The 25,607-nt window shown below is 36.5% G+C and overlaps 1 protein-coding gene across 5 annotated transcripts; it reads right to left on the minus strand.

Annotated features, from left to right (window-relative positions):
- Positions 1 to 1,513: 1,513 nt before the first annotated feature.
- On the minus strand, positions 1,514 to 23,946 carry BORA (BORA aurora kinase A activator). Of its 5 annotated transcripts, none has more exons than XM_026120833.2 (13): positions 23,830 to 23,946; positions 22,911 to 23,081; positions 21,543 to 21,649; positions 18,004 to 18,049; positions 16,284 to 16,365; positions 14,888 to 14,953; positions 13,982 to 14,038; positions 10,364 to 10,581; positions 7,968 to 8,121; positions 6,346 to 6,944; positions 5,809 to 5,940; positions 4,354 to 4,531; positions 1,514 to 2,569 (listed from the first exon to the last, which is right to left on the minus strand). In XM_026120833.2, exons 2-13 carry the CDS (start codon positions 23,064 to 23,066, stop codon positions 2,484 to 2,486), a joined length of 1,881 nt encoding a protein of 626 aa, XP_025976618.1. In that variant the 5' UTR covers positions 23,067 to 23,081; positions 23,830 to 23,946; the 3' UTR covers positions 1,514 to 2,483. The 5 variants fall into 5 exon arrangements, with proteins under 5 accessions (XP_025976618.1, XP_025976620.1, XP_025976621.1 ...); XM_026120835.2 differs by having other exon boundaries at positions 6,346 to 6,914; positions 23,775 to 23,928; XM_026120836.2 differs by having other exon boundaries at positions 1,514 to 1,576; positions 23,775 to 23,928.
- Positions 23,947 to 25,607: the final 1,661 nt, after the last annotated feature.

Genomic DNA, 25,607 nt, shown 5'->3' on the forward strand with positions numbered 1-25,607 from the left:
GGCAATTTAAGATTGCTGCTTAGCCACAAATAAACTGCCTTAAATGTAAGGGTGGAAACTATCAACTTCATGAAGTGCACACAAGTAAAGTTCTGGTGATGGTTCTAGCCTATGTTGCCAAGACACTGGTTGCACTTCACTACTGAGAATTTCCCAAAAAACAAAGTTTTTATGCTTTGGTGGACTGCATCATTATAGTTAAGTTAGTTCATCTGTCTACTTAGTCACAACTTAATCATAAGACATTTTTTGTGCTGTGAGGTGAAGACTAAAGTAATTTGAGAGTGCTCCTAGACTTAGCATTGAAGCTAAGTCACCACAGTGACTTAGGAGACCAAGCTTTCTTCAAGGTAGCAGCTGTAGAGTTCTGAAAGTTCATTTCAGCTAACTAACCTCCAAATTGCTTGGAATTACACCAGTTTTCATTTTAGCTTCAGCACCATAGACCTACTCATCTGCTAGTGCCAATTCCTAGCTCACACTGCTAAGAAACTGCAATCCCAGATATTAGATTTTCACCAAAATCTTAATGAAGAATTATAGCTCATGAACTTCTGCACTAGTAACTCACTCCTCAGTGGTTTCTTTAATCAGTGGCTCAAAGGTGATCAATATATGGTTGCTACTTGGCAACATCTAGTCAGTTCACTGACTGCTGTCATTACAAAGAATTTGATCAGATTTTTAAAGTAGGTATTTATAAAGGCCTTGTAAGGAGACACTTAACATGTTTAACTCATTGCAATAGAAGAAACAAATCCTATGAAAGACACTTCTGAATCCTGGCACCATTATCCTGAAAGGCTTATCTGACACTTAAAATCTACTTTTAAGAAAAATGTATGGAGCACTGTATCTATAATTGGCATTGCACTTTTAATTCAACACCATAAAACATAAGAATGTTAAACCACTATTGAACTATTTATACTGGAGCAAAAGCTTGCTGGATACTGGAGCTCTTTTTGCCTGTTCCCAATCTCTCTCCCTGTTCCCAATCCTCCTCCCCCACAAAAACACCCAAACATATACACACGTTACAGGCACTATGAAAATTAAAGATGCTGCAAACTAGCACCACGCTAATTACAAACAACCTATGTATGTGAGAGAGACAGGTCTTTATTCTGTTTCATCACTCAATTTACAATTATTATCCATGTTATAAGACTCTTCTTAAAAGTACTGAAATTAATTTAAAGTAAACAATGACCATTTTGTGCAATATGTGCCAACCAATGCATTAAGTAAAACTAGAGAAACAGAATGTTCAAATGATTCCACAATAATTTGTACAGTAGATTTCCTCTATCAGACAATTACATAAACATAAAAAAATGCAAGTCTTCTTAAAATAAATAATTCCAATTCCTTGTTGCTACGATCTATTTGAAGACTAAAACAGGAGACAACACAAAGTTTATGGGAGGAGAGGTGGGGGGGGTCTTACTTCTCAAATTCACCTGTTTGTGAGAACTTTCCCTTACCTTTAAGAAAAAACTCATGAAGGGTGCAATATTTTAGTGATTGCTTTATTTGAAATCACTTTGAAAGCCTTTGATCATTGAACATACCACTACAAAGAATCAAAAAGTTTAATTAAAAAAATAAAACCACATTTTAATCACTCATATTACACAGAACAGTTCAGAAATGGGTCATAATTTGGACTACCCTGCTATCTCCCCCTTTACATTGACAGGTATTAGTATTCATAATTCTCACACTTGCAAAAAATAAATCCTTGCACATTCTGGAAGTTTGGCCTTTCAATTGATTAGGTATTAAGTGAATTATCATGGGTAACAAAAGAAGCAAGGTGACAAATAACTTTAAATCTCTGACAAGAATTTGTGTCTTGCCTTCGAACTACAAACCTTATAAGCTAAAGCTAAGAACATTTTGAATGCTCTATTCAACTCATTCATTCTTCCGGCAGTATGGATAAGTTTCTTCTCTACCCAAATTGGTTTACAAAATTAATTCTCTAGAAGTTACCAATTCAGTGTATTTCCAGGTTTTAGTAGGGCACAGTTTCAAGATCAAGCATAGGTAATTCATCAGGACATTAGGTTTAATTATCAATCCCTGTATTATTCAAATACATGTTACAGAAATATTGATTAAATTGTTATGGAAGTAAAAATAATTCATCTCAGGTTTGTTGGTTAAAATTTTAAATGATTTTTTTTTTTTGCAATGTTAGAACTAAGACTAAATGACATTTTACTGATGGTGTTTCCCTGCTTATTTGACTGTTCCCAAAGCCATCACTGGTGAGGTATTGATGAAACGATTTTTGAAGAACTGTTCTGTTCATACAATATTTGTATGCAAGTCTCAGTTCTGACATTGCTTTTTAATGCCATAGAATTCTGTTCATATTTCCTCTTTCGAAGTTTTTATAAAATGCTGTCAGTTGCCTCCAAATTTGGATCTGACAGATTCTGTTTCAGGCTCAGTGTATAAAAGCCATGCTCTAATCACTTTGATACAGGCACTTCTGTGGGTTGCTGAATAGAATAGGAGGCAGACTTTCCATCCAGTATCCTGGGACTGGATATCCTTGCTATAAAAAGAGAGAAAGACCACTTCAACTGGAGCAATTAGTAGAACAGACTTTTCGAATAATCCAGCAAAGCTTACTTTAGAGCTCTACAAATGAATAATTGTGAAATTTTAGTATTTTCCTTTTCTCTCTTTCCACTCTGAATCAGTAGGGCTAGAAACCAAATGTTTCTTCTTTTTTTTCCCCTCCCCCATTCACATCTACAAATCCCCAAAGGTTCTTTTAAACAGATCCAACCATATTTTAACCAATCTGATTTGATTAGGAGTTCAGGGCTTCCAGACCATGACAGAAGTCCATGACTTCTGGTCATCGACATTTTTGCTGAAACTATCAAGATAGTTTGTTTATATTAATGCTTTTTGCAATAACTGGCATTTAGAAATTATATTTCTAATTGATTATCTAAAAATGTTAATAATTTCTGTAAGCAGGTATAATAGTATTTGGACTTCAATGCAAGAGTGAAATAAAAATATAATTGTTTACTTTAATAGAAGAAAGGTTGCACACTTTCTTTAATGATGTAAGACCAATTAACTTCATAGTACCTGCTTCTGTTCTTCTGAAAGGATACCAGAGCATCAATTTGGTAACGAGTGTTCTTATGAGACATTAGTGGAGTCAGCTGATCTTCGAGATTAGTGGTAGTACAATTATTTTAATAATACTATCCTTTAAGACTAAGGCAACCAGTAGTACATCTTATTTAAGCTCATGATAAAGTTAACTAATGAATATACACTTTTAGGCTTAAGAACTCCTTGTTTAAAGGGAAGAGATACTACCTTCCTAATAAGTATCTGCCTGTCCTTTTCCTAGTTTCTCTCAAACCAAGGGAAAAAAAAAAGAAAGAGAGAACATTCAAAAAACTGCCAAGGGCTTCTTCTGTCATAAAGCTTATCTTATTACTAAGATAATTTACCTTTTTTTTTTTTTTTTTTAAACTGTGCAAATATACATTACTTCCATAACTGGAACTGAATTTTCATGCAGCTGTTCACAAAGATAACCTTAATTAAAAGGACTAGCCTGGTATTAAATCAAAACACCCATTTTTAATAGTTTGCAGTCTACTATAAAACATACACGTTACAGGGAGCTAGCTTTGGAACTAGTTTTATTCTCTCTCCCAGTGAGCATCATGCCATAGTTTCATCACCATTGCTTTAGGCTGACACTGACAAGCACTCATCCTCATCCTGTGAGGAGAGTAGGGCTGGGGAACATCTCTAGCAGTTCCTTTTTGTCTACTGACACTTTCTTGATACCAGTGCTAGTATTCCTGCAGCCACACAATCAATCTCACCCCTCCCTTCCAAAGAAAAATTTCCTTCACATCTTTAGGCACTGTCTATTAAAATGAAGGTGCTTTTGCAGTTACATTAGCTCCTATACAGGTTACACTGGATTTGGTCACTCTATCCAAAATATTTCTCTTGGAGCTGAAGTTATATCCAAACTTTCAAAACAACATGCCTCCTGAAAGAATCTACCTCTAATCATAGAATAAACACAATTAAAAAAAAATCACTATGATTTCTTTATACAAAGCAAGTCTAGCCATTCTCAGTTTTCAAATGGATCACTTGATACCAATAAATGTCGTTAATGGGACCTGAAAAAAACAAATGAGTTATAAACTCCCCAAATATATACCAGACAATTCATTACATTTGTATTAAGAAAGCAAAAGAGTATGTACAATCCAGGTAACTCAGGTAATATATAATAAACAGCTATTATACAACACAATTTAAGTTCTCAATCAGAAAACTACATACCATTTTTGCGAAATCCCTGAATTTGATTTTCACTGTTATGTTTCCAGGTAGAAATGTTGCAAGTTGCATTTTGACCAAATACTATATTATGCTTTTTTGCTTTATGGAAACAGGATTGCTTCTCTGGAGATTTTGCTCTCAGCAACTGATTGTCCTTATGGTTTAAAACAGAACACTCCTAGGTTGGTAAGGAGAAGTTTATTTTAACACCATTTTCATAAAAGTTTCCCAAATAGAACAAGATCCAAACTTAATATCTGCAAATTTCAAGTCACAGTTAGCCTTAGCCTCACATCTCTCCACTCTGAAATGAAAGAGAAATTGTTTTCTCCCCATAACTTCTTTTTTTTAAGATGTGCTGTCAGCAAGAGTATTTTCTTAGCATACACATGCTCTGAATGAGCCAAACTAGCTAATTCCGGCCAGCAAAATCCATGTTTTTCTTTCCATTCTCTGTGGGTTCTCTGTTGTGAGAGTTGCAAGAAGCCCTAAATGCCTTCATGCTTAAATCCTCATCCAAATTATGAAGTTGGACTTAACAATCAGGATCTAGTAACTGAAAGACCAACAGTGGCTGAAGAAAACAGGCCAACAAATACACATGGACAATATATCTTAAAGAATTAGAGATGTTGTACAGTATGTAAGCAACTTCCTGACCTATTCAGTTTGTTGCAGAGGAAGCAGGAGGGAATCATAAGAGGAAAAATTTATTCTAGTAATATCTGGAAAGTTGCATGGCATTGGGGAGCCTCTAGGACACATCTGGCACAAGGAGTTTTAATCTGATGGATACACTCACCTGTGGAACTTATGTCCAACAGGATAACTTCTGAGGAACAAGACCTCAGAAGAAATAGGTATTTTCAGAAATTAACGAAGAAAAAAATATGTACCTATTCTTCCTGTAAAGGCTCAACTATCCTAATCAAATTCCTAGGTAAGCAGAGTCAAATATTGATGATATCAGTCTATGAGACACCTTCAATTCACTTTCTACCATGAAGCATCTTTGCATAGGATGATGGTAGGAGGGAAGTGGTTATTAACATCCCAAATACAAAAGTGAAATCAGTACTGAATGGGCTTGTATGAATCTTTTTATAATCTGGCAATAGAAAGACAGTAAGAACAACAGAAACAAAAATAAGGGGCACAGACTACCGTGCATCAAAAGCCATAAGCAACATCATAACCTACTCTTCATGCACTTACCTCAGTTTCCCCTGGAATTACCTTTGCCATTGTCATACAACATTAATTTTGTAGGCAGTTTTCTATTTGTCCTGCATTTGTTTTCCATGTAATATCTGAAATGCAACTAAATGAACATGCTCTCTGACTCGTTATTGGCCTGACAGTCTGTCTCATCAAACTTCTCGCAACTGAAGACAATAGGGAATAGAAGCTGTAGGTGAGAAAGCTATCACTTTTTTTCCACAATGTAACTCCTACCTTCGTTCTGAGAAGCTGAGATTTATTCTGAAATACATGTGTATTCACATCATTTTCTCTGCAGCTGTTCTCAGCCCCAGCAGTATCCATAATGCTGCTTCCACACGTCTGTGTATTATAGCCACTGTCCACCTAAAAGCAAGAATCAGAGCTTTAAAATGTATAGCTATTTATTGCTAATAAACTCTTCAAATTCTCATACCTGGTAAGACTTGCACTTCATCAACACAACGTAATCGCACAAACCAACTAGATATATCCATTAGTAACAAAAGCAGGTTGTAAACTCGTCAGCCAGAATTCAAGTAGCTTGGATTAAGTTAAATCTATTACTGTATGTAGTAACACCAAAATCATTTATAACTGTTATGCCAATTCCAGCGGAGAAAGGAAAAGATGGGGAAAAAAAATCCCAATGCAACCAGTGTGCCACATCCAGTAAGAGAAATCAGATAATTACAGCTAGAATGGTAGACAAACTAAATGACAGTATGTCAAGTTGGTTTTACAGATTAGAAAAAAAATTTGTATTTTTACCTGAATACTACTGTTGTCACAAGGAATTGCACTGCTTTCTGCAAGAGGTGACATGCACATGCGAGAGTTTTCAATACTGAAAGTAATTCCTGTCATAAAGCTGGTCATCGGTGCATTGCTATTGCCAACTGTTTCTTTTATCCAAGTGTTCTCATCTGACACTTCAGCTGCATCAGCCATATCTACAGTATTATTTTCCTTTAGGCCTTCTATATCCTGAAATGATGACAACCTTTGTTCACAAGCTTCTGAGTGATCTGGTGCAATAGACACAGTTGCAACAACTAAATGTGTACCACGTGCAAAAGTATCACCATCTTGATGACATAAGTTTATTCCATTATCCATTTCTGGGAACCGAGCTTCTACCGGAGATGCATTTTCCTTGTCTTCTTCCTCACTGTGATTTTCAACAGTAAATGGTATTCTAATGAGAGAAGTCTGATACTGGCCAGTTCCTCTACATGCTCCAAGCCTCATAGGAGAACAATTTTTAATTGGAGAACAACCATCTATATAAGGACTTCTTGTACTTGGGGGTGTCATTCTCTTTGAAGCAGAAGGAATATCTGGAGAACGAAATGTAAATTTTCTTTGGTCTGTTCATTAGGAAAGAAAAAAGTATTCAATTAGATATTAGATGGAGTAAAAGCCAGCATCCGGAAAGCCCTACAACAGCTACAGGCCCTTAGGATAATTAAAGCCAACTACATAGTATTTCACTAAGCACTGCTTTCCAGCTCCAAAGACTTAGAAAAAACATTTAGCCTATCATGATAAAGGTAAGTTCTAACCACCATTTTTACCACCAAATTTGTTTCCTATGACTTAGTTTGCTGTGTCAAAGGCCTTGTATTTTCAAATGGCAATACCACACTATTCTTGCAGAAAAACAGATGCAGGCTAGTTCTGTGGCGTTCTTCAGAATAAACATGTACATTTTATACATATTCACAAAATTTGAGTAGTAATAAAATTTTCAAGAAAATCAAACAAGTAGAGACTGAGTAGGTGTTTTCCTTTGTGCAACTGTATTGAAATACCACAAGGTTCATCAGAACAAAATTATGTATAAGTATGGCTTAAGTCTTTCCAGGCAATGGATGAAGCACTACACACTGAAATTTTCTAGAGAAATGACAAGGTTACAAATCCTCCCAATTTCTTTGCTGGATAAATCAGTTTATTTCAAACCATCTTTGAGGAATCACATCATTTGAAAACTGAAACTAAACATTCTTTGTCAGATTAAAATATTTCAGGTGGGGCTAAATCAGAACTGTGACTTGTCTCAGATTTGACATCTGGCTTTAAACCTTCTCCTCAGACCAGGATTAATCATTTATATTTTGTTCTTTCCTATGAGGTCTCAATTCCTTTTTCAAATAGCTTTTCTTTAGTTGTTTTTTACAAGTAGATACACTTCACTGTTTCAAATAAGTATGGCATTTTGCTGCTAAATAGTGAATGCATCATACAAAACAAGCCTGTTGGTTTGCCAGACTCACTACTTTGCCTCTGCACAGAAAAAAGTTCCAGTGATGAAGTTATAAACACGCCTTCTTTTTTTAATCAGAATAGACAAATCAAGAAAGAAAAATGCACATATATTTAAGCCATACCTGACAGCGGTGTCTTTCTTATATGGAAAGCAATTGGAGAAAAAGTAGGAGAACCATTACATGCAGGGGACCCCTCTGGAAATGTGGGACTGGTTATGCTTCCCAGACTGTAAGCCCTTGCTCCTCCTTGAATAGGACTGGAGGAAAATTGGCCCTTCAATAACAATAAAAATAAAGGAGTATATTTTTTCCACAGTGTAATCTTAGATTAATATATGAGAAGTTTTTCCTTGATTAAAATGCTTAATATGGCAATACTGAGAATAACCCTGTACAGTAACATTAGTTTAAATATTCCAGCTGCAACCTTTTACTTGCACTTTATGACCCAACATAGGAAAGAGCAATCCACCCATACAAACTGTCACATAATACCAAGTAAAACTATATAATCTATTGTATTTAAAAAACTACAAGAAGCGTAATCAGTGAATTCATGTTATCCATACATAGACTCAAGTATTTCATCTCCCAACTTTTTACTCATACCATGGCAGATGAAAACTGTCCACTATTTATATTTTTATGGAATCCACATTATCCAAATTTTTTAGCCCACAAACTGACAAAATAATTTTCCTTAAGAAAAGTGAATGGAAGTTATGGTCTTGCTTCAGTATATATTGCAAAAAAAAATCACTTTTAGCAGTATAGGTATGTCATAGGAATCCTTTACTAGTTCACCACAGTGAGGTTGTTCTGTTCTGTTCTGTTTTTTTGTGGGTTTTTTTGTTTTGTTTTGTTTTTTGAAGATAGCAAAGTTACACACTTGCTTTTTTTGCATGCACTTCTGCCTCCAAACAGATGAAGACATACCACCAAAAACAGTTTAGCTGTGCTATGTCTATCCAGGAGTAGGATTCCTCTTGCTTAATTTTAAAAGGCGACATTATGTGGACATTTATCTATTCATCTATATTCTCTGGTCAACGGAAAGAAAAAAGTGCATCCAGCACTTTGTTCAAACATCTGTTTATATTGTCTGTTCCCTCTAGGGGACAAGTAGCTCAGGTACACTTACAGCATGAACATCTGAAGTGCTAAGAACCCCAACCATTCCCAACATTTCCACATCTACAAAACATCATAGCTCAACACACTGACATAAGGACTGGAAAGACATGGAGAAATCTGTCCTATAGACCTATTACCTTTCATGGCATTTGCACATTTTCAGGTGCTGATGAGATGGTTGTCTGCCAGAAATCATCACTTGGACTTTAAATGCTATAGTTTTGATCTTACACAGAGAAGCTGAACTTTTACAAGAGGAGGGGAGGGAGATTACATGCTTCTCAGCTCTGCGTCTCATTTAACATGAGATTGTGTTGAACTGCGAAATCCATTTTGTATTACAATGTGTGTCTTGCATTGCTGAATCTCTAAAATCAAAGACTGTATCTGTCTGTGTGGCACTGTAAGCATAGCAGTTTTCAACTCAATATTGAGCTCCTAATGCAGATGTTTACTTTGCTTTTAAAGCAAAGAAGTAAGGGAGTAAGGATTTTTTTATATATATTCATACAAAGCTGAAAAATTTCCTAGAGAAGTTCTGTTTTTCTTAAAAACATGAAAATCACAACTGGCATGCACAAACAGACAAAATCTGACTTGCAGGAGTAACTATCCAAAGAAAATTATTTATATACAACTCAAAAAAGCATTAAAAATACTGCTCTTCATACTTTCAGTTAAAAAAAAGCTCCGTGCTATTCTTTCCAGGCTTGCAGAACACACTTTCATCACCAAGATTTTCATGTTTTACAGATTCTTTTAAACAAACATATGGGCACCTCTTTGCTATCCTGAGCCATTTTTTCCATCACAAAAGAGTTTACAAACTAAAAGGGAAACAACTACATTAGCTGTTCATATCAGCTCTTATTGTAGATAGTAAGTAATCCATGGATTTAAACAGGCCTTTTTTTGATATACACATTTTATGAAGAAGAAATGATCTCACATATGTTCTCAGCAAGTCTTAATGTATATAGAAAACCGTAAAAAAGGATGCCAGATGCTTTAAGCTATTTGTACTGTGAATCACTTCCTCTTTCCTTGTCGGCGCAGTATATATTACAGCACACTCCCTTCTAGACAAAAGAATAGCAGCACAACATAATAATCTGATATGTGATCAAAAATAACCAGTGAGAAATATATAGATAGATATATTCAAGACATTTTCCATTCATATAACTGTTCTCAAATTGGAATTTGAAGAAACTTTACTATACTACTTATTCTCTCATTGAGCAGTTGTAATTTACTAAAACCATGGTAATTCATCTTGTGAAGCCTGTTGGAACACAGAATTGGTACAAGCCTGCCATAAGTACTCCTCTGCTAAGTCAATATACACTCTCACCCCCTCCATCCCCAAAAGGGCTACTTACTGAACTAGATGTTTCCAGAGGGCTTCTGCACCGGACTGGAGATATATCTATTGAACAAAGCACTCCAAGTGGCTGACTACTGCATGGACTTTGCAGAGAAGGGGACAAACACTCAGATACACTTCCATTTTCTTCTAAAAACAGCTTTCTTCTGAGTGAAGAAGAGCTCAGATTTTCCTGAGACTGATCTGAGAATTCGTCAGTTCTAAAATATTCACCTAAAAGTGTGGGGGGGAAAAAGTTTGTTTCCAAATGAAATGAGAAAATCAGAGTCCTGCTCTCTTCTTCTACAATAAATGAGTGCTGAATCTGGGGCCAAAGGTTCAAGGAAGGGTCAGGAAGAAGAAATATGACCCTTGCATACAGTTAATGATTTAAAATTAAAAGATCAGTAACTTTTGCTCCATTCAACATTGAAAGAGACAGAAAATGTTGACCCCAAAACCCTACTAAAATGTTAGAACATTTTTCCTGACCACAAAGGTTGTAACAAATATCAAGCTAATTCATATATGACAACACTTAACAGTTGTTATCAAACTACCTAGACTGCATTGTCCAGGAACCACAGTTCTGAAAGTGGAAAAGAATTTTACGATTCAAGCACATGCAATCATCCTCTCCTTCTTCCCTACATTTTGACATAGATTGAACAGGAATGATCTGAAACTGCCATTTTTTTTTTCAGAATGATACCAGCAAAAATATGCCAGACAAAGAGGGAAGATGAAAAACATTTATCTAACACCATTTTTATTAATGATGTGATGCTGACCTATAATCAAAATTTAAGCTACACATGCCTGATTTACATTAGCAATAGAAAGTAGTTCAAGAGTAACACCTTTTTCCTCTCTAAAGATGGTAGACAGGGAAATCCTTCCTCCCTGAACAATGTAATTCTGGGAAAGAAAAATAAACCAAATGAAAAAGGCAGTAAGAACAGGTAACTTTTTTGGATGCCATCTTTAACATATTCCAGCTATTCTGTTACAGTGTGGCTTAAATTCTAACAGCATTAGCCAAGCTGAAGACAATATTTTGCATGTTACTATTTAAAAAATCAAATACTTCTCTCTCGTTTGGAAGTACTTCCCAGAACAACAGGCTGTCAGTTTGACATCAATTACGATAAAAATTGCTATTTATAAAGCAACTATCCTGCTTAGCTACCACTGAGCTTCATTTTGTGTTATGGTTCTCCTTTGGTCAATGGCTGCCTCTGTAGCTGTGTCATTCATACAGCAAATAGATCATGATGAAATCTTAATGAATTCTACCTTCCAGGTAGTCTACAAGTTACTGCATCTTTAGACTTTTCCTAGTCTCATTTTATAACCCATTCTTTTGATCTTGCTGAGAGCTCTATTTTAGATAGGTCAGCCTAAGAACAGTGGCAATCACTACCCCTTCACGTGTAACTGAGAAAACTATGTATCTGCCCATTCAATACCCCCGCCAAAACAAACAAAAAACCCACCACAACCCATAATGCCAACCTAGAAATTGAACAGGCTTCTGACATTAAATTTCCAGCTACAGATCTGAACTTAATAATACATTGTGTTTGTGCTTATGGAAACCATCAGTGCTATATGTACATCCCTGGCTGAGAAGTTTGGAATGTTTTCACTGAAAGCATTACTCCAGGGGTCAGCATCAATCCTGAATAAACCTGCTAAAACTATTTATTATTACCAAATGAAACTTCAAAGCTGGACCTGCTTTGAGCTAGGGGTTGGACAAGATGACCCCCAGAGGTCCCTTGTAATTTAAATTACCCTATGAATTCCTTTTGGCTACCTCTTTACAGAGAATCAAAATAACTCAGATGTCTTTTCTGTTATTAGGGGTGTGTTGCCACTAGACTTTTTGGAATGGGAACCCTTCTGCTAGCTTTGAAAATAGCTGTAAACATCTGCACTAGTAACTAGACTACTCCCCGCTCTGCAGTCAGTGAGATGCATGTATTTCTCTCCCTTGTTTGTAAAGGGAACATTACAGCAAATCATGCAAGCTTCATATTACTGGAGCTTCCCAACAAAATTGCATCAGAAAAGTTTTGGCTAAACAGAGAGAGTCTTACCAGATAATCATATTTAAACTGGATGTTTTAAAAGTAGAAATTTCTACCAGTGACCTCTTTGCAACATGTAGTTATCACTTTCCAGGGACGTATATTCAATCCCTTCCTAATTTCAAGGTCATTATGCTCAATATATTCCATCTTCCTTTTTTCTTCATTATAAAAGCTCTGGAATGGGGTTGGGAGTTTGGGGTTCTGCAGGTCTCAAATCTATTATAATCATTTACAACAGAGCTCTAAGTCCACATTGCATCCATGGATCAGTATATAAGAAAGCACACTAGATGAGATCTACAGACAGAAGTTCAGAATATAAGAAACTAATAAACCTTCCACTAAACATGCATTTATTACTGAATGAAAATATTTAATCCAATTTACAATAAGCAACTATAACCTAGACACCAACTCCACATATTACTAAGGACCATTTGTTAATCATTACAAAAAGTCCTGTCCTAAAGCCTACCAAGGTCCCACTTCTGCCTGTCATGCTCTAACATTGAAGTTTATTGCTTTCTTTAAAACAATGATTTCATATTGAGTAGTATCTACTTACTGGCATTTTTCCAAAACTGTATTCTTATTTTGGATGTTAAAAAGAGGTTATTGTACTGTCTAAGCAAGGCAAGACTCTTTTTCAAGTCTTCCACGTGCTTTAATATTTACATTGACAACTTTTTTTCTTTCTCTATTCTAATTAGATATTTCTAGTACGTGAAGAAAGTTATCAATTCATGAATTTACAAACTATTCATTGATGGCAACATTAAGGCCAAACACTGAAGAAATAGATGAAGTTCCAGTTTTCTGTTTGTTTTAATTTTGTTCACTGAATTAAACCTGACCTCATAAACAGTTTAACTAGCACAGTCAGGGTTGAAAACTTAAACACAAATAGGAGCAAGCAGCCAAAAACTCCTTGAACTGCCCGTACTATTATTCACATATCTGAACCATAAGAGGCTTCCAGTCTTCTTGACTGAGAAGCTGACAGCAATTCCTTTATGTAGCAGTTACAATCAGACAGTTAATTCTGGAATCTTGTCTTCCTCCTCAGCATCCACAGCTTTTTTACCACCACACAACTTAGAGCAACAACCAAAGCTTAAATTAAATTAAAGGCATGGAAATAAAGTACAGCTTTGCTCAAGGCAAGCATGGGCTATGAGCTCTGTGGCCAGCAATCTGCAAGTAGAAGAGCTCTAAGTTAAGCAAGCACTCTACTAAAAAATTAAAAAACTCTTTCATTTATTAACTTTTTTGCATTCACAACTCTAAACAATTTCCAGTAGCACTCCACATAACTTTGTCTATATGTCTTCACTCAATTTACTCACATCAATTTTAGGTCAGATGTCCCATGCAAAAGCCTGCAACTATCTACTTAGAAGAACACACACACACAAACTATGATTCACACATCAGGTTTCCAATATTTCATTAGAACTTTCACTTCTAACCAAAGACAACAATAAAACAAACTTTCTATTCATACATTCATAATGAAATTTAGATAACACAAAACGTACCTAGTATTTTCTCTAAATTAAAATCCACAGGCAAAGACAGTACTGTCTGACAAGCAGCTGCAATGAATAAAACCAACAAAATTAGCCTACATTGACATTTTTGTAAAGCTACAGAAACAAAATTTCACTTTTAAAATGCATTGCAATTGAGCTACTTAAAAGTTACAGTTGCAATAAAGAATAGAGTTAATCAGGGTCAGGATTCTGATTTGGCCACACTATATGCAGCACACTCAGGCCCAGAGATAAGCAAAAAGGGTTGTAACATACAACCCTCTATAGAAGCATTCTTAACTGAAGAGACAGGCCTCTGAGGAAACGGGGGGTTCAAAATGAACTGGGAGAAGGATCATCAGAATACTAGAGGAAAAAAATATATAGGTATTTAAGTAAAACAAAATAACTTTAAAAGACATCTTAAGATTTCAGCTATTTATTTGGGGGGATAAAAGAACCCAGATTCTCTAACCCAAAATGATCAAACACATCAGAGGTTTCTTCAAACTAATTTAGCCATAAACCTAACTAATGCTTATATTCACCATTTGTTATTTCAGAAAAATGCATACACTGAGTTGGAAAAAAAACGCACTCTGCAGTCTACAACAGAGACCCTTGGTTTTTGCTTCTAAAAGACATGAGAGAAACAATACTACATTGTCTATTATAGACTTATATTAATATGAGAAATACATGTTAGATTATTATCACACAGTTCAAGAACACTTCTACAGAAACAGTTCTATAGGAAATTCAATGCCTTCCTGAAACAAAATACCAAAAAAAAAAAAAAAAAAAAAAAAAAAAAAAAAAAAAAAAAAAAAAAAAAAAAAAAAGGAAAAAAAAAGATCAGGGATATCTGCCTTCAAAGAAAACCTCTAAATTCAGACATTGCTTTTAACCAACCATTGTTTTTTCCAGGCTGCAAAGTTAGCTGTCTTCCAATTGGAGAAATGTTATTTAGATCAATGCCTGTAAAATAGATAAAAATTTAAATTGAAGCATGCATTGCATATAAAGTTTTGAAATGTAACAGCAGTAAATTAGAACATTTAGTGCAATTACATAAAATTTTTGTATCAAGCTTTGAGAGAAACAAGAAGAGCTAGGAAAGAGTATTATAGAAAGGTTACAGTTATAGCTCATTAAGAGAATTTTAGCACCTTTCTATTCAAAAAAGTTTAGTGAAGTAGCATCAATTTTTCCCAAATCCATATGGTCTGCTGTGACCTCTTTTATACGACACATTTAAAATGCACCCAGTTTATTCCTAGCCAAACAAGCTGTGTTTAAGTAAGACACATTTCCAGAAAATCATGCAGTCTTGACTTAAATACAAAGATGAAGAAACTAACGCTCCATCTGCTTTTTATATGGTTAAAGATCTAGCCCATTTTAGCATGTTGCTCACTCTGCCACAAATAAATCCTGCTCTAGGATTGTGGCCTACACTCTTTGCTCTAGAAGCAAAGATTTTAAAATTGACCATTTAAAAATACATACACACAAAGTTTTAATGGAACACTATCAACAAATTTTCTAATAACTTTATATGACCATTCACATCAAAATTTATCTTTGATTTATCCACAAATTTTATCCTCTTGATAAAATATGTTAACAGTTTTAAGTCTCTTTCCAGTCTTGCAGAAATCCCCAAATGCCTATTTAAGAATTTCCTATCAAACAGTACTTCACAGCTGACATTTATCCAGCTTCTAATCCACTTAGCGTATGCTCTGTTGGTTGTTTATAAAACTTAACAACAGCAGTAATAAAAACTAATAATGGAGTAAATTAAATTAAATTTAGAAAACTCACAACCCTACATAACATGACAGCAAGACAGCAGGACTAAGAGGACAACAGGAATTTACATAACAGTAAGGGTTGAGAATTTATAGAAAAATTTGGATCTTGGCTTCCCATATATTTATATTGGCAGGAAACCACTCAATGATATTTGTAGCTCTGATCATTATAAAGAGAGAATAGTGCAGTAGAAGACTTGGCCATTACTAGCATCAAAGTAGCAATGCTGTTTGCATAAATTAAATCAGCCCAAGGGAGGTTTTAAAAGAAAAAAGATTTAAGAGCAGGATACAAAAGAAAAAAAAGGTAAAAATTACATTAAATTTTGTATTAATACCAATTTTTAAATGAAGAAAGCACTTTGAGAACAGCTAGAAACCAGTTAGTTGTGCCATCTTTTATCACTTGTTCTTGAAATTTGCATTGAGACTGAAAAATTGATAATTTTTCAAAAGCTAGACAATTCAGCGTACACACAAAAACAACTTACATTTAGTTGAATTAAACTGAGAAACTTGCTTCCCTTCATGTTCAGTCCAAGGAGAAGGAACTATGAGTCTTTTAGTGAAAAACTAGAGTAGAATAGAAAGAACCAGTCTTAGCATTAAAAGAACTTTTTTTAAAAAAAAGGCACTCAAATTTAGATTAGTACCCCAAACAAGATAAGCTACAGTCATACTTTTTGCTACTTACAGATTTGTGTTTTAAGAATTTTAACTCTTCCATCTCAAAAAAAAAAAAGATCTATAAAGAAGGTTATCCCTTACACCACAAATATATTTAAGTATTTCAAGTCCAGAGAAGTTAAGGCAGAATAACTAGATTTGAAAAGGATCTCCATGTTCTGGGCCATATACCACATATCTTAAAAGAGACAGATCTTAAAAAAAGAGATCTTAAAAGCCTGCAGTGTGAGAATTATACAGCAATTTCATTTAACACTTTAATTGTTCATAAAACTGAATTGTGCCCTTACAGTTCTGCCAATATAATTATTGTACACTAACTTAACATAATTCTTTTCAAACCTTCAGTTTGCTAAATTGTTGTGCTTTGACAATTGAGCTGTTTCACAGAAGTGTTGGAGAGACACTGCAGTAAGAACAACAAAAAAAAAAAGCGGACTACCAAGGCTTTTGGTGATATTATTGGTATATTTGGCTAGAGTGGTTAGCAGTGAAACAGTTACGAGTACTAGCGCCTACACTCATCTTTTTTTGAACTAAAATCACTTCAGCTATCGCATCCAGAATGAACAACCAAAGGTTAAGGAGATGAACACTATGACACAGCTTTAAGAAACACATGGCAAAGCCTATTCTCACACTAAAAGCTTAAAAGTCAGCTTAAAACATCCAGCTAGTAACGGCACAATTTTTTATCTATCAGAGACATGGTTTCAACTTGTTCAGCTACATAATTCATTAGTTTATGCTTCACAAAGAAGAAATATCCTTTTTAATGCCGCTTTAAAACAACAGAATATCTTAGCTGCAGGCCATCTACATAGCATCTTTATAGAATCATAGAAGAACTTTTTTTGGTTTATAGGCACAAAACAGATACCAGCATAATATAATATGAACCAGTTGATGACACCGAGGAAGCCTTGCTTATTGAAGCTGAAATTGAAATAACATTGAAGATTTCTATAGTGAAGATTTGAAGCAATGTCTCTCCTAAACAAGTGGATAGTAAAGGATAAAATTAAAAATAGCAAAAAAAGAAAAATATGAGCTATGCTGCAAGAAGAAATTATTGTCTCCACCTAAACAGACTTTGGAAGAAACAAAAAAAATCAGAAAGATTTTGATTTACTTTCAAGGGTGTGACATATAAAAGACAGTGTTAACCACCTAACACTAACAATTACTGAGACAAAATACTTAGCTGTTATTTTTATCATTTAGTTAATCATTAAATAAAAATAATTCATAAGACTTATCTCACAGCAACACTTCTGCTAACCAATGTGAAAGATACAAAAATCTCCTATTTCGACCAATAGGTGCATGAAAGAAGATGGAAAGCAAGGGAGAACATGGATTCCAACTATAACTGCAATGGATGAGGACACCAAATTATTTTTTTGCTTACCAGTAAAATATAATAGGTTCCTGAATTCTGAAACCCTATAACAAACATGCTTTTTTTTTTTGTTAATGTGTCTAAAATGAACCAACATTTGATAGCATAAAAAAAAGTATTACCTCCTCAATGGCTTTTTGCCTTCTGTCTTCCATCTCCTTATCAATTCTAAGTAAAACAAATAAAAAATAACTGAATTATCAAAACCATCACACAATTAAAAAAGTAAAGTCCATCCATGTTATCTTTTACAAATTTTAAGCGAAACATGATATATGGAACTATACTAAACCATAAGTCTTATGATAGTGTTTTTTATATGAAGTAACTTTGTACTGTAAATTGACAAACACACAAGCACTTAGACACTTACTTTAATGAAGTAAGCCTCACATTCAGAAGAAGATTTGTACCTTTATAGGTACAGATTTTCTGACCTTGTATTTACTCCTTGTATCATCAAGTATTTTTATTTGTACAAAAACTCAGTCATAACTGAGTTTCCAAACTAATCCATGCAGTTATGTAGAACTTTTCATATAAATACATTCTAAAGTTGCAATGAGATGGTGCTTATAAAGAATCTCAGCATAAAATCAAGCAGAATAATTAAAAAAGAGCTGTAAGGAATAAAAGAGCAAAAGACATTCCTAGAAGAATATCTGCATACTTATAAATTCCTGACATAGCCTACTTTCCCAGCACAAGGTTCTCCCTTCCAAATGATTGGTCTTCCAGTTCAACATGCAGTATAATATTTGGTTTGAATCAACTGATACATTCCCTTACACTTTTCCAAAAATAACAATTAAAATAAAACCAAGAAGCCTAACTAAAAGAGAAAATGGTTTTAAAAAAAAGTTTTGTAGCCACTTCAACCTTCTTTGAACTTGTGAGATTCTGCATTCATACTGCCTTTAATGTCTGCCTTCAAGTCTCACTTTCAGTTACTGCTAAGCAGTTTACGAACCACAAAAAAATTTACATTGAAGAATTCACCATCATCTTAAAAGTTAAGTTATCCAATACTTTTATGCATAGTTATTATGCCTGAATTACACTTGAAGTACTAAATTTAGAAGTCAGATAACAGATTATTTGCTACGCAAACACATACAGATGTAGCTATATATTCAAAAACTTTCCCCTCACAGGGGGAACTTCTCAGGGGGAACATTTTCTTCAAGGGAAATCAGAATAGATCAGCAATATTTGGATATGCCAGACTTAACTATGTCTGCCTGAACAACGCTAAAGACATTATTGTTGACAGTTCTATAAAGACACTTGTACAAAATGCAAATATTGTACCAAAAGAATAAGCATGGAATCATTGTTTCTTTCTGTGTAGTGGATCATGAGCAGTAATCCCTACAAGCTAGGTTACAGAGCAGCAGCAAGGGAACTGGAAAAACAGCTCTGAGTAGAAGTGTTAGGTAGACACTGCAGGTGAAAGGACTCTTTCTCAAGGGCATATCTCTAGGAAAATAATAAAATAAAAGATGGTATTCAGTCAGCAGGAATAAAATTAAGCTAGTCCTGTATACAGCTTCAAGCAACAGTATACTTGCAACCATGGTGCACAGTGTGCAAGCCACAGTGTAGTTTTTTTTAATACTTTATATACAGTAGCATAGCATTCAGTTTTAGAAACACTTGATTTCTACCAGTGTAAGTTAAAAAGAATAAGGAAAGTTTGTGGACAAAGCTGCCATGTTAGCAAAATGCATTTCTGTTTCAATAACTAATGTAGCCTGCTAGAATAAGGTTTTCCTAATCATTTTATAGCTAGTATAATAAACACTGCACATAGCTGATGCCTATTTCAAGAAAACTGTAGTACTGCACAGAACCAAGTCTGCATGTGATGCATATTCAAGATTGTGCATAATACCTATGAGCTTTCACACTGGGCTGCTATCCAAACTTTTTTTTTAAATAACAAGAGAATTAACAGCTCAAAACATTCATAGATATTTGTACACTATATTTCTTTTGCTTATGGTTCTTCTTTGCAACTAATTGTTTCAGAAAACAACATGCTAATAAGCATTATCAAAATGCACTATATGGCTTGCACAACATCAGGCATAGGCTTCAACAAATCAATCCTTTTATCAGGAACTTTCACTATCAAGACCTATATCTGTGACGCTTTTGTTTCCACAAAAATACTAGTGAGATGAAAATGAAAATTATTTGCCATACAAAATTTTGTACATATATATAAATATAGATGCATACTTAACTGTGTACAGCTTGTAACTACAATAAATAACTAAGTAGCAAACCACCTCAGCCTATATCTACACTGAAACAAGCAAGCATGGCCACAGCAAATCTATATATACAGAAACTAGCCTCTTTCTAGTCAAATCAAATGATAAAAAACACAGTGAGTATGAAACGATGGGACAGACTGAAAGGGCCCACTAACACAACGCATGTTTATATATACCGGCCATGCTACTGACCATCATTAAGTTTCTAACGCAAGCCATCTAATTTAAAACTAGCTTGTGTATTTTCTAATAGGCTTCCAGCAAAAATGTAATCAACTTTCTAAACATACAAGGCTTTGTAACATACAAAAAGCCTTAGTGTCATAAACCTGCTGGCTGGTAGAGGAGGGCCAGGTAACATTAACGGACATTACAAAAAATACTATGGCCTTAAGACATGGTGATCCACAGATACAGCTGAGGACAGTTATATTCTTCCTATATCTCTACTGTAGCAATAAATTCTTATCTTGTCTTAAACATCTTCATGTTCAAAAGAAGAGACAATGGCACAAACAGACGGTAGGAAAAATAGGCATATTCAGAAGACTCTTGCCCATACCAGCCTTCTATCTGTGCTTTATCTCACATACAAGATCTTAAAGTTATGCATAAATAGGATAAATGACTGTTTTATTATTCTGTTATTGTGGTTCTTCATTCCATGATGTGTAATTCTTTGTGCAAATTCATATCTAAGAAACGTACGGAAATACTTGCCTTCCTCTATCCTCACTGGACATGCCATTCTGCATTATTGGTGTGTAACACTATCCTTAGATACAAGCCATGAATAACAAGCCTGTTTTACTTACTCATTTGTCTTCCCTGTGGAAGTTATTTTCAGAGGAAGAAGAGTTAACATCAAAGATTGCTCCCCTAATTATTTCAAATAACCAGCAATCATCATCTCCTCAAAGAGCGAAAGCTTACTGGTCTTCCCTCTTTCATTTAAGGCCCATCTGGGTCTTTAAGAAGGGTACTGGCTGTCCTGGCTAGCTTTCCCAGAAACTCTACCCTTCTGCAGGAGTCCCAAAGACCAAGCAGCTGCTCTTCACAGGTCTCAATATGGAATATTCTGGGAAGATAAACTGCATTGTGACAAGAAGCAGGAGCAGCAGCTAGGTAACAGTTATTGGCAAGACATTTTTCTTGCTTCCACTGACTGCTGTACTTGGCTGGTTTTCAAACTGCAAAGTGGATCTGAAGATTTTAACATTAGAAAAAGAATAACACAGAGGCAGGTTCATCTAAATATTATAGCCACTATGTTAAAAAATTTGAATAAAAGGTCTTTAATGTTGCGTGAAATGTCAATAAAACAAAAAAATATAGTATTATAGTATTTGTTAACTACATAAAGACAGGTGGCAAGTTACCTAGCATGACTCAAATACATCGCTTGGCGTCGAACATCTTCCGAGTCAATTTCCACAGGATTTATTAGAGCAAGCTGATCAATAGACCATCTAAATTTTCCTGGTGTCTAAAAAAGAAACGGACATCTTAATGCTTGCTAGTCTAAAAAGATAAAAATAAAACCATGTGGCACAAATCTCTATGGAACAATGCAACCATAACTTCCATATAATTGTTTTCATCAAAGACTATCATACAAGTCTCAATCTGTTTAAATGACCTACTTAATAAAATAAAAATGAGTAAGTCAATCAGGCCTCCTGTTCTGGGTAATGGTATTAAAATTATTTACAAGATAATATGAAATGGAAGACTACAGCTGATATTTACAAACTGAAGTGTTACTTATTTTTTTTCCTCAATTTCTGATGGGTATATCTACTAAAAATCTAGCGCATGGGTTAAAACTTGGTTGCTTCTAGATGGCCTCGATCAAAATTGTGATTCCAAGAAAACCCAGTGTCAGCTATCTAATCCAAGATATCGAAATAGTATAGTAACACACTTTTTCACTTTATATTTCCCAGGAGACTTAGAAGTTGCAGCCCCATGAATATCCAGAAATGTCTCACTTTGGGGCAATGCAAAATGCATAGCTCAGAACAAAATCCAGTTCAGACTTGGAAATAAAGCTGCCTCATCTCTTTATTTAACATTCTTAACCACAAAATATTGGTCATATATCAATTTGAAAAAATATATCTTTATCTGCCAAGCATGTCTTTAGTCTCATTTGCACAGCATTGCCTTCATTGCTTATCAAAATAATAACAATGAAAACCATAGAACAGCCAATGCTTTCACCTCACTGCAAACCTCAATGTACTTTACAGCTAGAATAGGTTATATATACACAATCAATACATGATTCCATAAGTATGTAAACAGCTTATAATAAAAGTGAAGTTAACTTTTACTTGTATCCATCCTGCTTAGCTTGTAAGCAGGAACTGCTTTTGTTCCACTCTTGTTAAGTGGGAAAACACTACCGCAACCACACTTATTTGTAACAACTGCCTATTATTCACTATTTTCAACATTTTGGGGCTTTTAGTAGATATATGCTAATCTAGTGCTACACCTAGCATTGTTTAAAGTAAAAGAAAAAAAAAATCACAGCATTACCAGTAAAGCAGGAAGGCTGAGTGACACAATGTTAGTACTAAAAGAAGCATACTACCGTAATCAGAAGAGCCCTGCTTCTTTTTTTTTTTTAATGCCACCAAAATTCTTTGGCTTAGTCTATGAAAAATATACTAGTTTTTCAATGTATTTTAAAATATTAGTACTATATCTGTATAGTTATACAGCTGAAGACCAGATCTCACAGATGAGGATTTTGTTGACTTAAAGATTGAAGGACTGGAGACAATCTGCTCCTGAAGAGTATAATAATCACTTGGACTTTCAAAAGGGTTCAGGATTGCAACTCGTCCTGGAGTTTCTGGCGTTATCTGCATTTTAGCTTCTTTCATGTCACCCATAACACAGAGCTGTGCCTAGAAGCAGGGGGGAAAAGGAAGTTACAATTCTGACTTTTCAGAGTCAACCTGGAGAATGGGGAGAAAAGACGACAGATCATTTTAAGGAGTCAGAAACATTCCAAAGGCTAATAAAACCGAAATTGGTTTTGGTTTGTAACTACTGAGCTGTGAGAAGCTGACAAGCGAAGCTATCACCAAGGGCAAACAAAAATAAATAGAAAATAACGAAATGAGACAGCGCTAATGAAGAAAAGCTTAAAAAATAAAAAGAAAACACAAAGGAAAACAAAGCGGCGATGATGCCAAACGTATCACTGGCAGGCAGGTCACCCGAAACGCCCGCCCTCAGCGGCTTCAGAAACCACTAGGCCCTACGGCAGCGTGCGCAGCGCAGGGACGACCCCCTCTCCCCGGGCGCCCCCCGGTGCGAGCCAGCCCCACGTTACCGCCGTGCTAAAGAGAGTGAGGAGGAAAACCGAGGCCACGAGAAAGGGCTAGCTTCACCCGGGAGCTCAGACCATCCGAGGACCCCGGGGGGTGTGGGGGGGAAGCCACCTGCCCGTCCCCAGCCGCCCCGGGGGGTGGGGGGGGGCGCCGCGGCTCCCGCCCGCAACGGACAGGGCAGAAGGGCCCATGGCGGGGGGTCCCCGCTCCCCCCCGCCGCTCCCGACCACATTCCCTCGCCGCAGCCCTCGCCGTGGCCCTCACGGGCAGGTATCTGCCGCGGCCGCCGGAAAGCCGCCGCCGCTCACGCTCTTCCTACATCAAAGCTTGCCGCGGCCGCCGGAAAGCCGCCGCCGCTCACGCTCTTCCTACATCAAAGCTTCCCGCGTCCGCCCCTCGCGGGCGGCTCTTTAACTACCCCCGCCCCCTCGCCCTCGCTGCCCAATCACGGCGCGCAGCGCGGCCCGCCAGGGCAATGGCAGGGCTCCTCCGCTCTCGAGCAGACCAATCACCGGGGGAGCCGCTTCACAAATTCGAACGAAAGCCCTCCCCGACCTTTCCGGTTGGTAGGAGAGCGAGTTCGGTTTAAAGTGTCACGTGCTGCCGGAGGGGTGGGGCTTGCGCCGAAAGCGGGGAAGGGGCCGTTAGTGCGCGCGCGCAGGAGGTGGGAGCGTTTGAGGGGGTGCGGTGAGGGGCACTTTCCGCTTCCGGGGCGGGGGGACGCGGCGCGGCTGGCATGGCGAGCAATGCTGCTAGCCTGAACGCGGTGCGGGAGACGATGGACGGTGCGTGGCCGCGCTCCGGGGGAGCGGGGGGGGGGTGGCTTTGCCTGCCTGCCTGCCTGCCCGCCCCTCGTTGCGTAGGCTGCTGGGCCGTTATCCGCCTGTTAATTGAAACAGCTGTCTCCTCTGTGAAGAGGTTTAATGCATACGACTGCTTATTTATCCATTGAATGCATAAGCCATTTCCTTTTTATTTTGTGTAACATATAACGTTTTAAACACTGCAGCCATATAGTACCAGCGTTCTTAGATCTTGCATGTGCTTTTTAACTATTAAGCATTTTAGTAAGCATAATCTCTGTTTTTTTTGAAAATAAATTTGTTGTTTCTCTGCTTGTTTGTTGAAATGATTAATATAAGCTACAGTATCTGGCTCTGTGCATCTTTTTGAACGGGGGGGGGGAAAGGGGTGCCCAGAAGGAAAAGAAATGGAGCCAACCCTTAGTGATTGTGTATGGCAGCCTCTGAACTGATCTTAACCCCAGTATCATGATTCTGTGGGATGTAATAGGTAGCTGTTTTTTTATTGTCGGAAATGCAGACTGAATTAGTAGGGGAAAATCACAAATGGCTAAACAGAGAGTATCATTATGCCCCTGTATTAAGCAGTGAGTTCAAAATACAGTTCTTAAAAAGGCTATGTAGCCCTGGAAAAGGTTTTGAGAAGGGCGGCCAGTATTGTGGAATAGTTCCTGAAACAAAAAGATTGACTCTCGTGGGTGAACAGTGCAGGAGAAATGGCATTGGGAGTAGTGGGGAATCTTAGAGATCTGTAAGCCATGAACAGCATCAGTAGGGTGAATAAGGATTGGTTATTAGTGTGTTTTCCAGCCCAACTATGGGGCGTGAAAGACATCAAGTGGCAGGTTCAGGTCGTGTTTCTTAATGAATTGTGAAACAGGAATTTATTGCAACAGATGCCAAAGCTTTACATGTGTTTCAGGTTGAGTGGGAAGTTTATGAACAAGAAATCCTTTGAGGGTTGTTAAAGACTCCCTCTAGAAATGCTTTAATGAGGGGCTAGAAGTTTGGGGAGAGTGTTCAGGGCAGCTATCACTTTATTTTCTTACATTCTTCCATTGTCATCCAGTTACGGCTACTGTTACATGAGGATTTCTCAGCAAAGACCTTTGTGAGTTTTGTACTGGTGTAAAAAACAGCTCAGCCACTGAGCTGCCAGCTCATGCTTCCTGCTACTGGAGATGAGGCAGGACTAGCTGGATTACTAGCTGTCCTGATGCTTCAGGAGGATAAGACCATTCTGTGCAGTTGAAGAGAGATTTATTTGTGAAGGACAGCGATACTAAGTTTTTCT

The sequence above is a fragment of the Dromaius novaehollandiae genome, chromosome 1 (genome assembly GCF_036370855.1).
Source record: "Dromaius novaehollandiae isolate bDroNov1 chromosome 1, bDroNov1.hap1, whole genome shotgun sequence".
In the NCBI taxonomy this organism is placed as follows: Eukaryota; Metazoa; Chordata; class Aves; order Casuariiformes; family Dromaiidae; genus Dromaius; species Dromaius novaehollandiae.

Coding starts and splice junctions, on each gene's coding strand:
- BORA (XM_026120833.2), bottom strand. CDS start 23,066: ATGGGTGACATGAAAGAAGCTAAAATGCAGATAACGCCAGAAACTCCA. Junction 5,941..6,345: donor GTGACAACAGTAGTATTCAG/GTAAAAATACAA, acceptor TCTTGCTTTTAG/GTGGACAGTGGCTATAATAC. Junction 2,570..4,353: donor TCAGGGATTTCGCAAAAATG/GTATGTAGTTTT, acceptor CTCTTTTTATAG/CAAGGATATCCAGTCCCAGG.